The sequence below is a fragment of the Agelaius phoeniceus genome, assembly GCF_051311805.1.
Source record: "Agelaius phoeniceus isolate bAgePho1 chromosome W unlocalized genomic scaffold, bAgePho1.hap1 SUPER_W_unloc_1, whole genome shotgun sequence".
NCBI lineage: Eukaryota > Metazoa > Chordata > Aves > Passeriformes > Icteridae > Agelaius > Agelaius phoeniceus.
Genome location: NW_027509866.1, coordinates 7,398,045 through 7,420,349, shown reverse-complemented (window position 1 = coordinate 7,420,349; position 22,305 = coordinate 7,398,045). Strand labels below are relative to the sequence as shown.

At 51.2% G+C, this 22,305-nt stretch overlaps 2 protein-coding genes across 2 annotated transcripts in view; both read left to right on the top strand.

The window, feature by feature from the left end:
* Positions 1-22,305, top strand: part of LOC143692475 (uncharacterized) — a 249,165-nt gene that overhangs the window by 166,571 nt on the left and 60,289 nt on the right. The gene's annotated exons all lie outside the window — the stretch shown is intronic.
* LOC129133323 (olfactory receptor 14J1-like) lies at positions 2,885-3,817 on the top strand. Its single transcript, XM_054653033.2, has one exon. It carries the CDS (start codon positions 2,885-2,887, stop codon positions 3,815-3,817), a length of 933 nt encoding a protein of 310 aa, XP_054509008.2.

Below are 22,305 nucleotides of genomic sequence, written 5' to 3'. Positions count from 1 at the left end.
TTAATGGCCTAATGAGGGCCATGTTTACAACACATCTTAACCCCTTATGATTTAAAATATATTATGACCATGTTGTTGTCACCTACAGAATACACCCTGTGGGAAGGGGGATGGAAGTGTTTGCTAAATCAATTAATAGCAGACTATGCTAATAATGAGGCAAGGGCGGAATTGACAATCAGCCATCTAGCTGGAGAAGGACAACACAGCCTACCAGGTGATCAAGCAGCAGGTATCCCCAGAGAAGTATTGGATGATATCAAAGAGATGGCTTTGCAAGCTTTAGTCCAGGTATCGGATGGTAGCACCCCCAATTTGGACTACCTTGGGTGGCTGCAGCTAAAGCTTTAGGGCAATCAGACCATCCTGGGTGCCTGTTGAGTAAGCAAACCAATGCTGCCTCCCTCACACTGAGTGGCTGCTCTCAGACACAGAGACCATCAGACACGCCACCTTGCAGAACAGCGATAGAGTTTTTACTCTGGGCACATGGGCATGGCTGTGTAGACTCTGAGGGCATGTGCTGCATGAACCTCTCCAGCCACAGCGAGTAAATCCACAAGAGCATTCAGGTACTGAAGGAAGGGTTAAAGAAGCTTCAAGTGGAAAACAAAGACTGGGTCAATAAACTCTTCCAATCGATGGGACTAAAGGGTTGGATGATGTCTAGCTAAAAGAGGACATTTAATTCTCTTAATGGTTGTTGTTGTATTGTTAATTGTCCCATGTTTGTTTGGATGCTTTTAGAAAGTCTTACAAAATTCTTTAATTTCCATCTTTGTTGTAAAACAGAAAGGGGGAAGATACCCAATACAGGCTCCTCATGGACAACTTGGGGGAGAGAATTGGAGGCCAGGATGGCACAAAACCCTCTCAGAGACTCAGGGTGGGAAGGAAAATCTTTAAAAGTCGCTAAAAGTATTCTTAAATCCATAAAATACCTTAAAAACCTTGAGTATTTCAAGGCATTACTGAGCCCCACTGAGTTTTAGTACAAAGCTCTCAAGGGACTCATTAAAGCAGATAATTGGGGCCATGATTGCACAAACCTCTCACAGAGTCTGTATCAAAAGGAAACACCAAGTACCTTCAAATAACTGAAGTACCTTGAAGTATTAATGAGCCCACTGAGTGTTGTTACTGACAAAGCCTCTCCAGGGACTAATTACAGCAGATAATTGGAGGCCATGATTGCACAAACCTCTCAGAGACTGCAAGGCAAAAGCCAAAGCCAAAGTCCTTTGAAAAAGCTGCAGTCCCTGCAGGGAGCATGAAGGAGCCCCCAGGGCCATTGCTGAGCAAGGCTCCCCAGGGACTCCTTGCAGCAGATCCTTGAGGCCACTGGGATGTGGGCTAGGGGGGGATGCTGAGGGCAGCACAAGGGGCTGACAGTGCCCAGCCGGGCTGGGGCTGTGCCAGGAGGCCCCAGGGCCTCAGGACAAGGTGTCTCCTCCCAGCCCTTGCTGGCACAGACCCTGCTGAGCCCCAGGGCACCCAGACTTGGCTTCTCTTTGTCCCCACCTGTCAGCACTGCCTGCAGTTCTCTGCTCTGCTTGGGGCCTGGGGACACTTGCTCAGTCGTGTCCCTCTCTGGGACCCATTAAAAGTCAAAGAAAGTTTGGAGTTGGATTCTGCCTTGGAGCTCTGGAGAGGTTTCTTCAGCTCCCTCTCAGGGACTGATGTTCAGGGCCTGAGCAAAAAGCCGCAGAGGCTGATTAAAATCCTTGTGCTGTGTCTGTGCTGCTGATCTGGGCTGGACTCCTGGCCCAGAGGCAGCTCCTGCTCACCAAGAAGAGCTTCAAAAGCACATTTCTCTGGATGAGCAGCTCTTCTGCCAGCCCAGCAGGGCTGGGGCACTGCCTGCAGCCAGCCCGGGCACAGCCCAGAGGCACAGAGAGCTTCAATCAGTCAGGGCTGGGAAGGGGCTGAGAAGTGCCTGGGGCACAATCACTGCCAGCCCTTGGCACAGGAACCTCTGGCTGCAGGACAATGCAGCTGCAGCTCCTGGAGCCATCTCCTCAAGCTGGAACATGCCAATGCCTGCAGAGCCTGTGAGTACATTCTCTGCTTGTCTCTTGTGCAGAGCAGCCAGGGGTGCCCAGGGCTGTCCTGCAGAGCAGGGTCCTGCAGCCCAGGGCGCTGTGCTGGGGCAGGGACTCTGCTGCCTGCCAGGGACAGCTCTCAGCCAGCCCTGGCAGCTGCTCCCAGCACTGGGGGACAAGATCTGGCTGGGAGGAGACAGCTGGTGAGGCTTGGAAGTGTTCTCCTTGTGTGGGGAGGATGCTGCATTGTTCAGGACTGCTTCCAGCATGGCATTTAACTGCAGAACATTTCCAAGTAGATCATTCAGGGAGCACAGCAAGGCAGGGTTTGCATATAAGGGAAAATCCTGCTTTTTTAATCTACTGCTCTGGGTTGCCTGGATAAGAAACTGCCCATAGATATTCATCTCTCAGTTAAGGCTGAGAAAAATAAATTTAAAAATTCTCTTAGATCTGAATAAACTTTGCAGTTACAGAGATCAACAGAGGGCCCCTGAGGGAAAGCATCAGTGTTGCTTTTTCAGCCTCCTCAGGGTTGCTCTGATGTTGCCATCAGAGCCTGCAGAGCCAGAGCTGCCCCTGGGCAGTGCCTGAGCTGGGAGGGCTCTGCAGGGCAGAGCTGAGCCCCCAGGGCTGGGCTGGGCTTTGGCAGCACTGGCAGGGCCCAGCCCTGGGCACAGGGAAGCAGCTGCTGGCAGGGACAGCTCCAGGCAGCAGAGCCCTGGGCAGGCAGTGGGGGGAAAGTGCCCCCAGGCTGTGCTGGGATATTTCAAGTCCTCTCCAAACCCAACTATTCCATGATTACTTTTCTTACAGATCCCCATGCCAAGGCACCACAGCAAATGTCCAACAGCAGCTCCATCGGGCACTTCCTCCTGCTGGCATTGGCAGACACGCGGCAGCTGCAGCTCCTGCACTTCTGCCTCTTGCTGGGCATCTCCCTGGCTGCCCTCCTGGGCAACGGCCTCATCATCAGCGCTGTAGCCTGCGGCCACCACCTGCACACGCCCATGTTCTTCTTCCTGCTCAACCTGGCCCTCGCTGACCTGGGCTCCATCTGCACCACTGTCCCCAAAGCCATGCACAATTCCCTCTGGGACACCAGCAACATCTCCTACACTGGATGTGCTGCTCAGCTCTTTTTCTTTGTGTTCTTCATCTCAGCAGAGCTTTCCCTCCTGACCATCATGTGCTACGACCGCTACGTGTCCATCTGCAAACCCCTGCACTACGGGACCCTCCTGGGCAGCAGAGCTTGTGCCCACATGGCAGCAGCTGCCTGGGCCAGTGCCTTTCTCTATTCACTGCTGCATACAGCCAATACATTTTCCCTGCCCCTGTGCCATGGCAATGTCCTGGGCCAGTTCTTCTGTGAAATCCCACAGATCCTCAAGCTCTCCTGCTCCAAATCCTATCTCAGGGAAATCAGGCTTATGGCTGTAAGTGTGTGTTTAGCACTCGGATGTTTTGTGTTCATTGTTTTCTCCTATGTGCAGATCTTCAGGGCTGTGCTGAAGATCCCCTCTGAGCAGGGACGGCACAAAGCCTTTTCCACCTGCCTTCCTCACCTGGCTGTCATCTCCCTGTTCCTCACCACTGGCACATTTGCTCATCTGAAGCCCCCTTCCCTGTCCTCCCCATCCCTGGATCTGACCCTGTCAGTTCTGTACTCGGTGGTGCCTCCAACCCTGAACCCCCTCATCTACAGCCTGAGGAACCAGGAGCTCAAGGCTGCTGTGAAGAGACTGATGACTGGATGCTTTCGGAAACAGTAAACTGCTGGCCAGTTTCTGCAAATTACTTTAAATAAAAGTCATCTTTGACACTTCTTGTTGGTTTCATTTTCATGGTCCTTTGTCTTTCTTTTACTTTTTTCATATTGTCCACAAAGAAATGTCATTGTTTGTGCCATTTCTCATTTTGTTTCTCTCCACTTTCCCTGTGGCCCCACACTGTTTCAATGAGGGGCTGCGCTCTTGATGGGTTTAAATGAGCTAAAGGATCTCCCAGCAGAGTTTTCTGCAGAGATGCGCTTTAGTTGCCTTCTGTGGAGCTGCAGCAGCAATGTCTGTGTGCAGAGCTGGGGCAGATCAGTGCTGGCCCAGCAGCTGTGCCCAGCAGCAGCAGCAGCAGCAGCACTTGGTGTTGCCAGTGCTGCTGTCGTGGCCCTGCCCCGCTGCCCTGGTGGCCCTGGTGTTGCTGCAGGGCCTGAGTGCTCTCGGGGCCGGGCACAGCCCTGGGGGTGGCAGTGCCGGGGCTGCAGCAGGGACAGGCCATGGGCACTGCTGGGGCAGCGCTGACGCCTCAGGCCAGGCCCTGGGGGCTCCAGGCTCCTTGCCCAGGCTCTCTCAAGAACACGGCCAGGCCAATGCTCAGCACAGAAACCCCCGTCAGCAGCCCCAGGCTGGCCGTGGGCAGGCTGGGGGCAAACAGCATGGCTGGGGCTCTGCAAGGGCCCTGGGGCAGACGGGAAGGAGCAGCAGAGCAGGGGCTGATCCATGCCCAGGGCGCTGCACAGCCCAGGGCAGTGTCCCAGAGCGTCCTCATGCAGCTGCCAACAACATCCCCCCTCTGCAGCCCTGGCCTCTCCCCCAGCTCACACAGGTGCCCCATCCTTGCAGGCACAGACACGGCAGCACTGCCTCAGCAGCCCCTGTTTGCATTGCACACAGCAGGGCCAGCACCCCCATGCTGTTGCTGTGGGGACATGAACCTGAGGGAGCACAAATGCCATCAGCCCCTGGGGCCAGCAAGGCCTGCGGGACACCAGGGAAATCATTCAGCTTTGTCCTGGCCTCTGCACTCAGCCAGAAAGTTTGTTCCCATCAGCTGGGAGTTTCCTGTGCCACTGCAGACGCTGTTGCTCAGAGCCAGGGCTGCCTGGCAGCCACCCCCAAACTGCCCTGAGAATTTCTTTGGCTTCACCTTTGCTTTCTTTACTCCTCCTGCTACAAATTTCTTCCTCTTGCCCACCCCAGGGGCCCCAGATATGGACACAGCACTCGAGGTGCTGCCCAAGCAGTGCCCCCGAGCAGTGTAGAAGAATCCCTGCCCTGTTCCTGCTGGCCACACCGTTCCTGATCCAGGCCAGGAGCCATTGGCCTTCTTGGCCACCTGGGCACACTGCTGCCTCATGTCCAGCCTGCTGTCCATCAGGCCCTGCAGGTCCCTTTCTGCCTGGCTGCTCTCCAGCCACTCTGTCCCCAGCCTGCAGCGCTGGGGCCAAATATCAGGGCCTGGCACTTGGATTTGTTAAACCTCACCTTGTTGGATTCACCCCCTGGATCCAGCCTGTCCAGGGCCCTGTGTAGAGCCCTCCTACTGTCCAGCAGGTCAACACTCACATCCAGCATGGTGTCATCTGCAAAGATGTCCTTGATTCCAAGGGGCCCCTCAGTGTCACAATGCCCTCTTGGTTACACCAGGCCCTGCACTGTCACACTGGTCTCCTTGGTTCCATGCGGCCTCAAAATGTGACAATGGACTCCTTGGTTCCATGGGGCACCAGGGTGTCACAATGGCCCCATGGCCACATGAGGTCCCACACTGTCACCATGGTCTCTGTGGTTCCACAAGTCCCCTCAGTGTCACTATGGACTCCTTGTTTCCACAAGGCCACACAGTGTCACAGCATTATTCCAGATCCCTTGAGGCCCCATCGTGTCACAGTGGCCCCTTGGTTACACAGGATCCTGCAGTGTCACAATGTCCCCTTGGTGCCATGAGGCCCCGCAGTGTCAGAACGGCCCCTTGGTTCCACTGGGCCCTGCGGTCTCCCAATGGTCCCCTTGGTTTTGCAGTGTCAAAATGGTGAAACCCCTTGGTTACACGAGGCCCTGCAGTGTCACAATGGCCTCTGTGGTTCCACGAGGACCCAGAGTGTCACGGGGCACTCCCTGGGTCCATTTGGCCCCACAGCACCACCATGGAACCCCTGGTTCTGTGGGGCTGCACAGTGTCACCATGGTCCTCTTAGTTCCACGAGGCCCTGCAGTGTCACAATGGCCCCAGAGTGTCCCAATCATCAGAGAATGACAGAATCAAATAGGCTGGAAAAGACCTTTGGGATCATCAAGTCCATGCAATGCCCTAATACTGCCTTGTCCCCCAGACCATGCCACTGAGTGCCACTGGAGAGGGACAGTGACTCTGCCACCTCCCCCCTGGCCAGCCCATTCCAGTTCCCACTCACCCTTTCTGTGAAGAACTCCTTCCTATTGTCCAGCCTGAGCCTCCCCTGGTGCAGCTTAAGGCTGGGTCTTCTTGTCCTGCCCTCCAGCAGATCCACACTCACACCCAGCTTGGTGCCATCTGCAATTTGTGAATGCTGGACTCGATCCCCTCACCCAGACCATCAGTGAAGATAATAAACAGGACTGGGCCCAGCACAGATCCCTGGGGACAGCCCCAGTGCCTGGACACCAGCTGGATGCAGCACCATCCCCACCACTCTCTGGGCCCAGCCTGCAGCCAGCTCTTAAATCTCCCAGCCAGGAGGGAACCTGCCCAAGCCGTGGGCTGCAGCTTTTCCAGGGAATGCTGTCAGAGACAGAGTCAAAGGCTCTGCTGGAGTCCAGGCACACAACATCCACAGCCTTTCCCACATCCACAGGTGGGTCACCTGGGCATAAAAGGAGACCAGGTTGGTCAGGCAGGACCTGCCAGCCCTTAATCCACGCTGGCTGGCTCTGATCCCTGGGCCATCCTGTGGGTGCCCTGGGATGGCACTCAAGGTGATCTGTTCCATAACCTTGCCGGGCACCCAGGTCAGGCTGACAGGCCTGGAGTTCCCCAGCTCCTCCTTCCAGCCCTTCCTGGGGATGGGCTCACACTGGCACCTCCAGTGCTCTGGGCCCTCCCTGCTGAGCCAGGACTGATGGTAAATGATGGAGAGCAGCTTGGGCAGCTCATCCACAGCTCCCACATCACCCTAGGATGGATCCCATCTGATCCCATAGACCTGTGAGCATCTGAGTGGCTCGGCAGGTCAGCAACTGCTTCCTCCTGGATTCCAGGGGGCTGTTCTGCTCCCTGTGCCCATCTACCAGCTCAGGAGAACACTTGTTCTGAGGACAGCCTGTCCTAATATTGAAAATTGAGAGAAACAAGGTGTTAAATAGCTCAGCCTTTTCCTTATCTTTAGTTACTATATTCCCCATTCCATCCAATGAAGAGTGGAGGTTCTCCTTCTCCCTCCTTTTGCTATAAATTTTTTTATAAAAACATTTTTATTTTTTTACAGAAGCTGATAGGTTAAGTTCTGATTGAGTTTTCAACTCTCAACTTTTCTTTCTGCATAACCTAATGACATCCTTAAACACTTCCTGAGTTGTCAGTCCGTTTTCCCCTTGACTTCCCACAAAATCTCCATGTGGAGCCAGGACTGTCATTTTCCTCACTGGCTCATCTTTTGCCACACTGGGACAGGCTGCTCCTTCCCCCTTAAGATTACTTTCTTGAAATGTGTCCATCCTTCCCAGCCCTCTTTGTTTTTAAGGGCTGTTTCTCTTTAAAAAAATCAGTACCTGATTCAGTACTCCCCAAATCAGCATCCTAAACAGGCCAAAGTCTGCCCTTCCTAATTCCAGTGTAGAAGATTTGTTGCTGCCCCTCCCTCTTTCACAGAACATTGAAAACTTGATTATTTCATGGTCACTGTGCCCCAGGCAGCCTCTGAGCCCCACATCTGCACCCAGCCCTTCTCTGTTTGTGAACAGCAGCAGACAGAGCTTTCCTTGGCGGTGGGAGTGTTGCCAAAAATTCAGTAAAACAGAAAACTCCTTAACCCCAGTGTCGCATTAAGAAGCAGCATTCTTTATTCAGCTGGATGCACGGGGGAGAGCTCCTCCCAAAGCCCTGCAGGCTGAGTACAGGAAAGTTTCTGTTTATTTTCTGTATTTTGCACACATATTCATTGATTGTCTTGGACTAAACACACATATGATAATCATTTCCCCAAAATCATTAACATATTCCCCCTCCCCTTTACCCATGTGTTCTTCTGTCCTGGGGGTCTCTCTGCTGGTCCCTGGTGGTTGTGGACCCCAATGTTCCAGTGGGCCTGGCTGAGCTGGCAGGACCCTGAGGCTGCTGAGCTTCCAGTTCCCCTTCTCACACAATGAGCCTTGTGTAGTTTCCATAGGCCTGGGGATGTGGAGAACAAGCTCCAGGTGTGAGCTCACCTGGTGTAGGCAATTGATCATCTGGTAACATGAGGTCACAGAGTGGGCTATGACATCACAGAGTGGGGGATGTGAGGTCATGGAGATGCTATGACATCATAGGCCATATCTGTGACACCACACGGCAGAGTTTTGACATCACAGAGCAGATGATGACATCAGAGATTTGGCTGTGACATCAGAGACCAGCTGTGTGACATTGGAGAATGGGCTGTGAGCTCACAGAGCAGGCTGTGCCATCCCAGAGCAGGCTGTGACATCCCAGAGGGGCTGTGTGACATCCCAGCAGGGCTGTGTCAGGTCACTGGGTTGGTCACTCGGCCCCAGCTCCCCCTCACAGTTTCTCCCAACAAGTTCAATGCTGTCCATGCCCAGCGGGGTCCCTGTCCCCCAGGATCCCCCCAGCCCACCTGGAGCCACAGCCTCCACCAAAGGATGTTCCACAGGATCCACCCCAGAGCCTGACATGGGGACAAGGGGCCAGGGCTGTGTGACCAGGACATCAAGGACGGGGATTATCCAGGTCACTGTGGCCTGGGTTGGGTTGCCCAGGGCAGGAAAGATGTCTGGCAGCTGGAGCAGGGTCTGGGAAGGGCCTCCAAGGTGGGGCTGGAGCCCTTGGCCTGTGAGCAGAGGCTGAGGGAGCTGGGCTTGTCCAGCCCAGAGCAGGGAAGGCTGAGGGGCTCCTCATCCCAGCCTGGCAGTGCCAGCGAGGAGGGGATGGAGAACACAGAGCCAGGCTCTTCACCGGGGGCCTGGTGGGAGACAAAAGCCAATGGGTGGAAGGGGAAAGAGGGGAGATCAGCCAGGACAGGAGGAGATGAAATGACTCAGGCTGCTTTCAGCATTTCCTCAACACCAAGAGCAGCCTGACCTCCCTTCTCCACCCACCACTGACAGCTTTGCAAGTCAGGAATTGTTGGAGCTGTTTTGCCCCCACTCCAAGACAAGCATCCTGATACAAAAACTTAATTGTGTTTATGTCTATCACAGAACCACATTTGTGTGAAATTAATGTTAGAATAGAAATGTGGATGGAGGACTCATCAGACACTGCTGAGACATTGCACATAGCTCAAGGAAGAGTGAGATTGTTATTAAATTGTATCCTTCTCAAATGTGGTCTCCTGGCCATGAGGAGAAACTTTCTGTGCCTCTGAGTCTCACCAGTTCCTGGTCCTCCAAAGGACACAAACCTGATGAGTTGTGCTTCCCACTCCAGTGGTGGCACTTGGACCTCCCTCCATCCCCAGAGCAGAGCTCCCTTGTCCCAGAGAGTCCCTGGCAATGCAGGGATGAAGGAAACAGGACAGGCTGTGGGGATCAGGGGCAGAGCCAGGGAGAAGAATGACTTTTGCATTGGATGGAGCTGTGCCTTCCCTTGGCTTTGTTGGCTGACAAGAAATGAACATCCCTCTGTGTCTCGGGCAGCTCCTTCTCCAAGGAAAGCAGGTGGGAGTTGGAGCCAAGGAGCTGAAAGCTGCAGGTGCAGCCTGGGCTGGAGGGAGCTCAGATTTGCACAAGGCTGCTCTGAGTGCCAGGGCTTGGATGGGGGAAATGGTGGGGTGGGGGTAGGGACAGAGTCTGATTGATTGTCAGCCAGGAAGGGTCTTGATTTTCATATCCATTCAAACTGCATGAGGAGGTACTTGGATTCAGTGTCAATTGGAGATTGCACATATCGATTTATAAACAGGAAAAAATCCTTAACAGGACCTAAAAAATGTTTTCTCACTGGCTTTTTAAATATAATGCATTCACTTTGAACACACTATTGAAGTCTGTCAAATTAACCACAAAAGATTTGAACACTTAAATTATTCCCAGAGGCTTGGCTTGTTCAGGTGTTCTGAATGTTAATGAGCCATGGGACACTGAATTCCTGCACTGAGGAGCTGAAGGCTGAAAAAGTGATTTGGAAAATTAAATCAAATGATTCCCAGACGTTTGGCTTGTTAAGGTATTCTGAATGTTAATGAGCCCTGGGACACTGAATTCCTGCACTGAAGAGCTGAAGGCTGAACAAGCCTCTGGAGCAGTGAAATTCAGCAGCAGCCTCCAAGTTGCTGAGGATGTCAGCAGCCCCCAGTGAGGCCATCCCTGCCCAGAGACCGTGGGGGAATGGGCAGACAAGGAGAGCGTCCCTGGGGCTGGGGCAGCACAACTCAGAGGCACCAGCAGCTCCAGCTGGGCAATGGAGTGTGGAATGTGGCTGGGAAAGCCCTGCCTGGGCTGGGCCAAGCAGCACAGACAAGGCCTGACCCCCATCCCTAAAATAACTCTCTCAAGCAGACATTTAAAGTAATTACAATTGTTTGTGTACTCTGAGTTGGAGCATTGGAGAAATACCAACAAGAGGTTCTCAGGAGCTCAAAACAACCAAACAGCCTTTACTTTAGAAAATCACAGAAACTTTGGCAAAAGGTTTAATGTCACATTCAATCAGCAGAAAACACTTCTCAAGGCATTTCCTTGGCCCATTCAACTACATAAACTCTAAGCCTGTTCAATTTTAAGTTAATCAAAATTTGCAAATGGACAGAAATAGAAGAAGAAGACACAGAAAGAGAGAAAGAGAGAAAAAAAAGAGAAGCACACACAGAGCTTCCAACTCCTGGATTCTAGCACTGTTCAGATGGAAATTCCAAGAAGATGCAGGGTCAAGATGTGTGCTTGCCTTGTGGTCAGCCTTCAATACCCCTTGGTCTCCCTGGGCCCTTCCCCCAGGTGGGGCTTGAGCTCATTTGGTCCCTCAGGAGCTGGGCTGGGGCTGCAGAGGTGGCTGTGGAGCATTGCCTGTGCTGTGCCAGGGACTGGCAGCCACTGCTGGGCTGGGATAGAGGCTCTGGGGGGATTGGGGTTCCAGGGCAGGGCAAGGCTGGACCTGCCCCTTCCTCCCCCACACATGAAATGTTTCCAGCCAACAATCTCCTCCATTCTGTCACAACTGGCAATTTTGGAGGTGAAATCCCAATTCTGGCCATGGGCACCTGGCCGCTAAGGGCAGCTCTTTTCCATAGGAAGGGAAGCAGAGAGTCACAGTGTTTGGAAGGCAGGTGAGAGCCTCACTAGGCAAAGGCCAGCCAAACTTGTTAGAACTGGCAGATTTTGTCTGGGAGCAGTTTTTGGATATAGGGAATTTTGAAGGTAGAAGCCCAATCTCAGCCATGGGTGGCTGGAGAAGCAGGACAATTCTTTCCCACGGGAAGGAAAGCACAGAGGCTTCCCACAATGTCACGGGACTCCTCTGTTCCATGAGCCCTGCAATGTCACAATGGACCTTTGGACCCTGGGGGTTTGCAGTGTCACAATGGTCTCCTTTGGCTCCACAGTGTCACAATGGATCATTGATGACAGGAGGCCCCTCTGTGTCTCCCTGGAGATTTGGTTCCATGCAGCCCTGCAGTGTCACAATGGACTCCTCTGGCTCCACAGTGTCACAATGGACCACTAATGACATCAGGCCCTGCAGTGTCACAATGGACCTCTGGTTCCATGCAGCCCTGCAGTGTCACAAAGGCCTCTTGGGTTCCCCAGGCCCCACAGTATCACCATGGTCCTCTTGGTCCTGTGGGCACCCCCAGGGTCACCATGGTTTCACTGGTTCCATGAGACCTCACAGTGTCACAATGCTTTGCCTTTTCCATTAGCCCACATAGCATAAAAATGGTCTCCATCATTCCATGAGTCCCCTCAGTGTCACAGTAGATCTTTGGCTTCATGGGTTCTCGTAGTGTCCCAATAGCCCCTTGGTTCCTTGACACCCCAAATTGTCATAATGGTCTCCACAGTTCCATGAGGCCCCACAGTGTCACAATGGACCCTTGGTTTGATGGAGCCTCTCAGTGTCACAATGATCCCTACATTCCACGGACCCACACATGGAATGGAACTGTGTGGCTCCATGGAATGTAGGGATCATTGTGACACTAGCTTGGGGACCCAGGGGGACAGGGGACCCCACTGTGCACAAGCAGCGTTGGACTTTTCTGAGGTAAACTGTGAGGGGAGGCTGGGGTGGATTGACCTCCTCAGTGACCTCAAACATTGCCTTTGATGTCACACAGCCCCTGTGATGTCATACAGCCCCCTGGGATATCACACAGCCTTCTCTATGATGTCACACTGTCCTTGTGATGTCACACAACCACCTGTGATGTCACACAGATCCTGTGATATCACAGAGCTAACTTTGTTATGTCACCCTGTAATGTCATACAGCAGTGCTGTGATGTCAGAGAAGATTGTGATGTCACAAAGTCACTCTGTGATATCATAGTCTCTTCTGTGATGTCACAGCCCACTCTATGATGTTTCACAGCCACCAGATGGTGTCACAACCCACTCTCTGATGCCACAGAGCCACCCTCTATCATGGCAGAGTCTGCTCTATGGCCTCATATCCTACTCTGTCATGTTACAGACAGCTGTGTAATGTCACAACTCCCTCAGTTATGTCACAAAGCCCTCAAGAACTCAGTTATGTTGAAACCTGAAGTTTCTTGGACTTTGAAGAGATCCTTGTCAGGGACACAACTGAGAAAGTGTCCCCAGCTTCCAGGTAGAGCAGAACCCTGGAGGCAGTGATGGCAGCTGGGGACAAACAAGGCAAAGGTGTCTCTGGTGCTGAGCAAACCTGGATGTGTTCCAGGAATGCAAAGAGCCAACGCCTGAGCCCCAGCCCCTGGACAGGCAGATCCTGTCCCTCCCTCATTGCTCAGGGCTCTTCCCAGGATGGGCACTGGGATTGGAGATGGGCAATGCCAAGGGCAGGAGCATGGGGTGGCCCCTTCCAGGCTGCTGAGCAGGGACAAGGAGGCAATGAGGCCCCAGGCCTGCAAGGGTCACTTGTCCCCTCGTGGCCTCAGGCCCAGGGCCAGCAGCCATGGCCAAAGTGCTGCCCAAGTTGGCTCTGTCAGGGCTGTCTTGGAGCTGCTGCCCATCCCTGTGCCCTGCGCAGCCCAGGCTGTCCTACGGTGTCCCTGCCCTGCGCCTCTGTCCCTGCAGGCTGTGGGCATCCCCCGGCTGCCCCACCTGGCTGGGCCCTTCCTTTGCTGACAGCTCTGCCTCCTGCCTGCCTCTGCCTGCCCACACAAAGCCTTGGCCTTGATACCAAAAGGGTTAATTTAATTTTTACTGTGCCTGTGAGCTTTCAGCAGAGACACAAGGCATACACGGGCTGCTTTCCCAGCAGGAATGGTTGGAAGAGAAGAAGATATCTGGCACAAGGGTGCAGAGATTGAGAAAACAAGGACTGAATCTGGGAACCTGGGGTGGGTTTTATGGAAATGGATAAATTATAATTCACATTCAGCCACTGTATATAAGTAACACGCTTCTAGAATTACATGTCAATGTAAGATTAGGAGTTATCCCATGTTGGACCTCCGGCCTGAATAAATGATACCCTCTGAAATAGCAAATTAGTGTTAAGGAGTCTTATTCTGATATTTCAGAGATTTGGTGACAGTGGGGTCTCACAGAACCAAGGAGTCAGCTGTGACACTGTGCAAACTCATGGAACAAAGGGTCCATTGTGACACAGCAGAACCCCATGGAACCAAAATCCATTTTGGCACATTGGGGCCACATTGAACCAATGGTCCATTGTGGTACTGCAGATCCAAGGAGACCATTGTGACCCTGAGAAACCTCTGGGAACAACGGGGCCATTCTGACACAGCAAGGCCTGGTGGAACCATGGGTCCATTGTGACACTGCAGATCCAAGGAGACCATTTTAACTGAGGAACCTCATGGAACCAAGAGTCCATTGTCACACTGTGGGGCCTAGGGGAACAATGGAGACTGTTCTGACACTTTGGAATGCCTAAGGGATGACAGTGACTTTGTGGGGCCTCATGGAACAATGGAGACTATTCTGACACTTTGGGACCCACTGGAACCAAGGGGCCATAACAGCATGGCAGGGCCTCATAAAATCAAGGGGACTACAGTGAACCCTGGGGGGCTCCATGGGATGAAGGGTCCAAGGAACCAAGGATACCATTGTGACACTCTGGGGCATCATGGAACCAAAGGTCCATTGTGACACAGCTGGGCCTTGTGGAGCCAAGGGGACCATAGTGACACTGCGGGGCTCCATGAAACCAATGGTCTGTTGTGACACTGCAAGGCCTTAGTGAATCATGGAGACCATGGTGACACCAAAGGCCTCATTGAAACAAGAGGCCATTGTGACACTACAAGGCCTCTTGGAAGCAAGGAATCATTGTGGTACCATGGAGCGTTGGCAGGCCAAGGGGCAGTTGTCACACTGTATGGCACCAAGGAGTCCATTGTGACACTACAGGGCCCCATGGAACTAAGGATTCGTGGAACAGTGCTGGAACACATGGAACCAAAGGTCCATTATGACACTGCAGGGCCTCATGGAATCCTGGAGGCCATGATGACACTTTGAGGCCTCGTTGAATCAAGGGGCTCTGCAGGGCCTCAGGGAACCAAGGAGCCCATTCTGACATTGTGAGTCCCCATGGAACCAAGGTCCAGTGTGACACCATGGCTGTTGTTGGCAGTACAAAAGCTCATGGAACCAAAAGTCCATTGTGACACTGTGGGGCCTCATAGAACCAAGGAGACTGATATGACACTTCAGGCCCCACTGGAACCAAGGGGCCATTGTGTCATCTCAGGGTCTCGTAGAACCAAGGCAACCACTGTGACACTGCAAGGTCTCATGGAAGCAAGGGGCCATTGTGACACTGTGGGTCCCCATGGAAGCAAGGGGCCAGTGTAACACATCCAGGCTTGGTGGAACCAAGGGGCCATTGTGATCCTGGGGAACCCAATAGAACCAAGGGGCCAGTTTGAGACTCTGCCATGTGATGGAACCAAGGGGCCATTGTGGCATTGCGCAGTCCCATGGAAACAAGGAAACCAATGTGACACTGCAAGGTCTCATGGAAGCAAGGGGCCATTGTGCCACTGTGGAGCCAAGGAGACCATTGTTATATCATTGGGCCTCATGGAAACAAAGATCTGTTGTGATCCTACAGGGCCTCATGGGCCCAAGGGCTCATTGTGATGCTGCAGGGCCCCAAGGATCCAAGAACATGGAACAGGTCTGGCTGGCTGGGCCTCCTGGGGGCTGCCTGACCGGTCTAGCTGACCTTGGCATGTTGAAGGTCACTTCTCATCTGCCCCTGAAACCCTGGAGTTCCATGCTTCCCTTCCTGTGGGAAAGAACTGTCCTTCTCCTCCAGGGGTTCATGGCTGAAATTGGGATCCCTCCTCCAAATTTGATTATATCCAAGGATTATTGCCATATGAAACCTGCCAGGACAGACAGCTGTGGCTGGCCTTGGCCTCTTGGGGGCCACCTCTCATCTGCCTTCAAAACACTGTGGGCCTGTGCTTTTCTTCCCATGGAAAAAAAACATCTTTCAAGTCCAGGCATCCATGGCCAAAATTGGTAATCCACCTCCAAAATTCCTTAAATCCAAGGATAGCTTCCAGACAAAAGCTGCCAGGAGTGTTTAGGTTCCTTTGGTTTCCTGAGGGCCAGCTCTCATCTACCTTTGAAACTCAGGGGTTCCACACTTTCCTTGCTATGGAAAGGAACTGTCCTTCTCATCCAGATCCCTGTAGACAAAAGTGGGGTTTGGCCTCCCAAATTCTGTCTGTCCAAGGATTCTTCCCTGACAACAAGTCTGGCTGCCTTGGCCTCCTTGGGGCCACCTCTAATCAGCCCTTAAAACACTGGGGCTCTGCACTTTCCTTCCTATGGAGAACTGTCATTCCAGTCCAGGAACCCAGGGCTGAAATGGAATTCCACCTCCCAACTTCCCCATATATCCAAAGGCTGCTTTCAGTCAAAAGCTGCAAGGACAGACAGGTCTGGCTTGCCTTGGCCTCTGGTGACTGCTTCTCATCTGCCTTCAAACCCTGGGGTTCTGTGGTTTCCTTCCTATAGAAAAGAACTGTCCCTCTTGTCCAGGCACTCTTGGCCTCAGGCACTTGACCACTCTATAGGGACACAGGAGCTCTGTGCTCAGTGAGGTGGAGACTGAGGACAGAAGAGGAGAGCCCTGGGAGGGATTGAAGGGTAGTTTCAGAGATGGTGGATCTTTTTGACATAGTAGAAAACAGCCAGAGAAAGAAAGAATTAATGCCAAGGCCAGCTGGGGAGGCCCAGACTGGACATGAAGAGAAAGGAATTTCACTACCAGGGCAGGGCTGTGGTGCAGCATGTCCCCCAGCAGGAGCCTGGAGCAGCCCAAGGCTTTGTGTGGGCAGGCAGAGGCAGGCAGGAGGCAGAGCTGTCAGCAAAGGAAGGGCCCAGCCAGGTGGGGCAGCCGGGGGATGCCCACAGCCTGCAGGGACAGAGGCGCAGGGCAGGGACACCGTAGGACAGCCTGGGCTGCGCAGGGCACAGGGATGGGCAGCAGCTCCAAGACAGCCCTGACAGAGCCAACTTGGGCAGCACTTTGGCCATGGCTGCTGGCCCTGGGCCTGAGGCCACAAGGGGACAAGTGACCCTTGCAGGCCTGGGGCCTCATTGCCTCCTTGTCCCTGCTCAGCAGCCTGGAAGGGGCCACCCCATGCTCCTGCCCTTGGCATTGCCCATCTCCAATCCCAGTGCCCATCCTGGGAAGAGCCCTGAGCAATGAGGGAGGGACAGGATCTGCCTGTCCAGGGGCTGGGGCTCAGGCGTTGGCTCTTTGCATTCCTGGAACACATCCAGGTTTGCTCAGCACCAGAGACACCTTTGCCTTGTTTGTCCCCAGCTGCCATCACTGCCTCCAGGGTTCTGCTCTACCTGGAAGCTGGGGACACTTTCTCAGTTGTGTCCCTGACAAGGATCTCTTCAAAGTCCAAGAAACTTCAGGTTTCAACATAACTGAGTTCTTGAGGGCTTTGTGACATAACTGAGGGAGTTGTGACATTACACAGCTGTCTGTAACATGACAGAGTAGGATATGAGGCCATAGAGCAGACTCTGCCATGATAGAGGGTGGCTCTGTGGCATCAGAGAGTGGGTTGTGACACCATCTGGTGGCTGTGAAACATCATAGAGTGGGCTGTGACATCACAGAAGAGACTATGATATCACAGAGTGACTTTGTGACATCACAATCTTCTCTGACATCACAGCACTGCTGTATGACATTACAGGGTGACATAACAAAGTTAGCTCTGTGATATCACAGGATCTGTGTGACATCACAGGTGGTTGTGTGACATCACAAGGACAGTGTGACATCATAGAGAAGGCTGTGTGATATCCCAGGGGGCTGTATGACATCACAGGGGCTGTGTGACATCAAAGGCAATGTTTGAGGTCACTGAGGAGGTCAATCCACCCCAGCCTCCCCTCACAGTTTACCTCAGAAAAGTCCAACGCTGCTTGTGCACAGTGGGGTCCCCTGTCCCCCTGGGTCCCCAAGCTAGTGTCACAATGATCCCTACATTCCATGGAGCCACACAGTTCCATTCCATGTGTGGGTCCGTGGAATGTAGGGATCATTGTGACACTGAGAGGCTCCATCAAACCAAGGGTCCATTGTGACACTGTGGGGCCTCATGGAACTGTGGAGACCATTATGACAATTTGGGGTGTCAAGGAACCAAGGGGCTATTGGGACACTACGAGAACCCATGAAGCCAAAGATCTACTGTGACACTGAGGGGACTCATGGAATGATGGAGACCATTTTTATGCTATGTGGGCTAATGGAAAAGGCAAAGCATTGTGACACTGTGAGGTCTCATGGAACCAGTGAAACCATGGTGACCCTGGGGGTGCCCACAGGACCAAGAGGACCATGGTGATACTGTGGGGCCTGGGGAACCCAAGAGGCCTTTGTGACACTGCAGGGCTGCATGGAACCAGAGGTCCATTGTGACACTGCAGGGCCTGATGTCATTAGTGGTCCATTGTGACACTGTGGAGCCAGAGGAGTCCATTGTGACACTGCAGGGCTGCATGGAACCAAATCTCCAGGGAGACACAGAGGGGCCTCCTGTCATCAATGATCCATTGTGACACTGTGGAGCCAAAGGAGACCATTGTGACACTGCAAACCCCCAGGGTCCAAAGGTCCATTGTGACATTGCAGGGCTCATGGAACAGAGGAGTCCCGTGACATTGTGGGAAGCCTCTGTGCTTTCCTTCCCGTGGGAAAGAATTGTCCTGCTTCTCCAGCCACCCATGGCTGAGATTGGGCTTCTACCTTCAAAATTCCCTATATCCAAAAACTGCTCCCAGACAAAATCTGCCAGTTCTAACAAGTTTGGCTGGCCTTTGCCTAGTGAGGCTCTCACCTGCCTTCCAAACACTGTGACTCTCTGCTTCCCTTCCTATGGAAAAGAGCTGCCCTTAGCGGCCAGGTGCCCATGGCCAGAATTGGGATTTCACCTCCAAAATTGCCAGTTGTGACAGAATGGAGGAGATTGTTGGCTGGAAACATTTCATGTGTGGGGGAGGAAGGGGCAGGTCCAGCCTTGCCCTGCCCTGGAACCCCAATCCCCCCAGAGCCTCTATCCCAGCCCAGCAGTGGCTGCCAGTCCCTGGCACAGCACAGGCAATGCTCCACAGCCACCTCTGCAGCCCCAGCCCAGCTCCTGAGGGACCAAATGAGCCCAAGCCCCACCTGGGGGAAGGGCCCAGGGAGACCAAGGGGTATTGAAGGCTGACCACAAGGCAAGCACACATCTTGACCCTGCATCCTCTTGGAATTTCCATCTGAACAGTGCTGGAATCCAGGAGTTGGAAGCTCTGTGTTTATGCCTCTCTGTATCTTTTTTGTCTTTTATCTCTTTCTGTGTCTTCTTCTGTTTCTGTGCTCCTGCAAATTTTGCTTAACATTAAATTGAACAGGCCTAGAGTTTGTGAAGTTGAATGGGCCAAGTCAATACTTTAAGAAGTGTTTTTTGTTGACTGAGTATCTGTCGTAGTTTAACATAAGAAGAATTTTAAAAAGTAATACAAAACTTCTTGTGTTACTGACAATCTGTTAAACCACTGAGATACTGAACATGCCTCTGCTAAACACAAATGTTAAAGATGAAAAACCCAGGAACCTCCTCTTTCTTTTCCAGTCAACAAAGAAGCAGCGGGCACTGGCCCCAGCCCCCATCTCAACCAAACCAAACCAAACCAAACCAAACCAAACCAAGCAACCCTGCCATGGGCTGAGCCCCTTTCCCCCTCCCCAGGCTGCCCCCCCACCCCCATCGGCCCCATTCTGACCAAACCAAACCCCAACAACTCCCAAACAGGAAAACAAAAGAGGCTACAAAACCCCAACCAGAACAAAGCCAGCCACAGCTATTAAAATCTTACCATCAAGTCCCCTCTCCCAACACGAAAAACCCCTACAACCCATACAAAATAACCCTACAACTAAAAACTTAAACATAAAAAAGCCAAAAACAAACCATAAAACCAATCCTAACCCAACCCTACCACAACTTCCACCACAAGTTACCAGCAGGTCAGTTGTTAACCCTTTCAATACTTCAATCCTCCCTCGGGTAAAAGAAAAAAACAAAATATGAACATACAAAAAACCCAAAATACAAGCATATAAAAAAATAACATTAAACCATCAAAGTCAGTAAAGAGGAAAATAAATCCCCCCCAAAAAAGAAGAAAAAATACCTTAATCTTAAAACTAAAATCCTCTTATAAACTACAAAGAGAAAACTCTTTTTCTTTATAACACATAAAACTATAAAATATTCAAATTATTTTCAAACAAAAACCTGCATACTAAAATAAATAAATGTTAAAATAGCTGTAATTTCATATAAAGTTTAAATAGGGGTGGGAGGGAAAGTAATCCAGTACCCCCAAGAGAAGATCTCTATTCCCAGAAATAAAAATAATTTTAAAAATAAATAATAAAAACTTATACCTTTAAATAACTCATCTTTAAAACAAAACCCCATAAGTTGACATGGCCCATCAACAAGCTGTGAAAAAGCTTCTGGCAATAAAAACAACTTCACAATAACAGAGTTCCCCAGACAACTGTTATCCATGACAGAATTAAGAACCACAAAACTCCTATTTTTTCCTCTTGTAAAAAAGTCTCCATACCCTTACAAGAAAAACTTCTCTCCCAAAGTAAACCAAAAAAAGACTATTCTAGAAGAAGTAAATGAACGAGAAATTTAAAGTTGACTTTATTTAGATTGTCAGTAAAAAGAAAAAGTTGTAGAGAAAAAAAATGTTCTAAAGATTTTTTTTTCTAATTCTTACCACCTTTCTCTTTTTAATTTATTTTTATTAATCTTTTCCTTTATACCCTTTTAAAATTTTTGGCATACTTTAGCTTTCTCGAATCTAATCTCACAATAAAAAAAACATAATTAAGTGACACTAAAACCCACAACATTCATCAATACATTAATTAAGAAATCTCAAAATTAGAAAAATCTTAAATTAACCAACAAAAACCACTACAATGTCATAATAAATCTTTTGCCAATGTTTTTCTGATTTTCTAATCTTGCCAGTAAAGACAGTTTTGTTGTTTTGAGCTCCTGAGAATCTCTTGTTGGTATTTCTCCAGGGAGTCACACTCAGAGGACACAAACAATTGTAATTCCTTTCAAATGTCTCCTTGAGAGAATTGTTTGGGGGATGGGGGTCAGGGCTTGTCTGTGCTGCTTGGCCCAGCCCAGGCAGGGCTTTCCCAGCCACATTCCACACTCCATTGCCCAGCTGGAGCCGCTGCTGCCTCTGAGTTGTGCTGCCCCAGCCCCAGGGACGCTCTCCTTGTCTGCCCATTCCCCCACGGTCTCTGGGCAGGGATGGCCTCAGTGGGGGCTGCTGACATCCTCAGCAACTTGGAGGCTGCTGCTGAATTTCCCTGCTCCAGAGGCTTGTTCAGCCTTCAGCTCTTCAGTGCAGGAATTCAGTGTCCCAGGGCTCATTAACACTCAGAACACCTTAACAGGCCAAGCTTCTGGGAATAATTCCATTTAATTCTCCAAATCACTTGTTCAGACTTCAGATCTTCAGTGCAGGAATTCAGTGTCCCATGGCTCATTAACATTCAGAACACCTTAACATGCCAAGCCTCTGGGAATAATTTGATTTCAGTTTTCAAATCATCAGTGGTTAATTACACAGATCTCAGTAGTGTGTTCAAACAGAATATATTCTATTTACAAAGACAGTGAGAAAACATTTTTTAGGTCCTATTTAGATTTTTTCCTGTTCATAATTCAATATGTGTAGTCTCCAACTGACACTGAATCCAAGTACCTCCTCATGCCCTTTGAATAGATATGCAAATCAAGACCCTTCCTGGCTGACAATCAATCAGACTCTGTCCCTACCCCCAGCCCACCATTTCCCCCATCCAAGCCCTGGCACTCAGAGCAGCCTTGTGCAAATCTCAGCTCCCTCCAGCCCAGGCTGCACCTGCAGCTTTCAGCTCCTTGGCTCCAATTCCCACCTGCTTTCCTTGGAGAAGGAGCTGCCCGAGACACAGAGGGATGTTCATTTCTTGTCAGCCAACAAAGCCAAGGGAAGGCACAGATCCATCAAATGCCAAAGTCATCTCCCTGGCTCTGCCCTGCACCTGATCCCCACAGCCTGTCCTGTTTCCTTCATCCCTGCATTTCCAGGGACTTTCTGGCTATGGAGGGAGGTCCAAGTGCATCCACTGGAATGGGAACCACAACTTATCAGGTTTGTGTCCTTTGAAGGAGCAGGAACTGGTGAGACTCAGAGGCACAGAAAGTTTTCTCTTCATGGCCAACATAAAAAATGTGAACGTGATAACATTTAAGAAACCTCAAAACCCTTCCCTTAGCTCCTTGTGATCTTACAGCAACATCTGACATGTTCACCACCTTTAAGGGATTGCCATACAGGAAAGATTTTTGACAGAGACATAAGAAGAGGTGATATAAAAGATAAAAATACAACTAAGATGCTGACCAAGATGTTATTTTAAATTCTGAAAGATTGGGCCACTCCCTGAAGCACAAAGCATGAAGCCAGTCAAGGGAGATGCATTGGAATGACCTGAGAAAAGCTGCAGGAGGCAGTCTGGGAGTTATGGAAAGGACAAAGATCCAGCGGCTCTAAATGAAGAGATG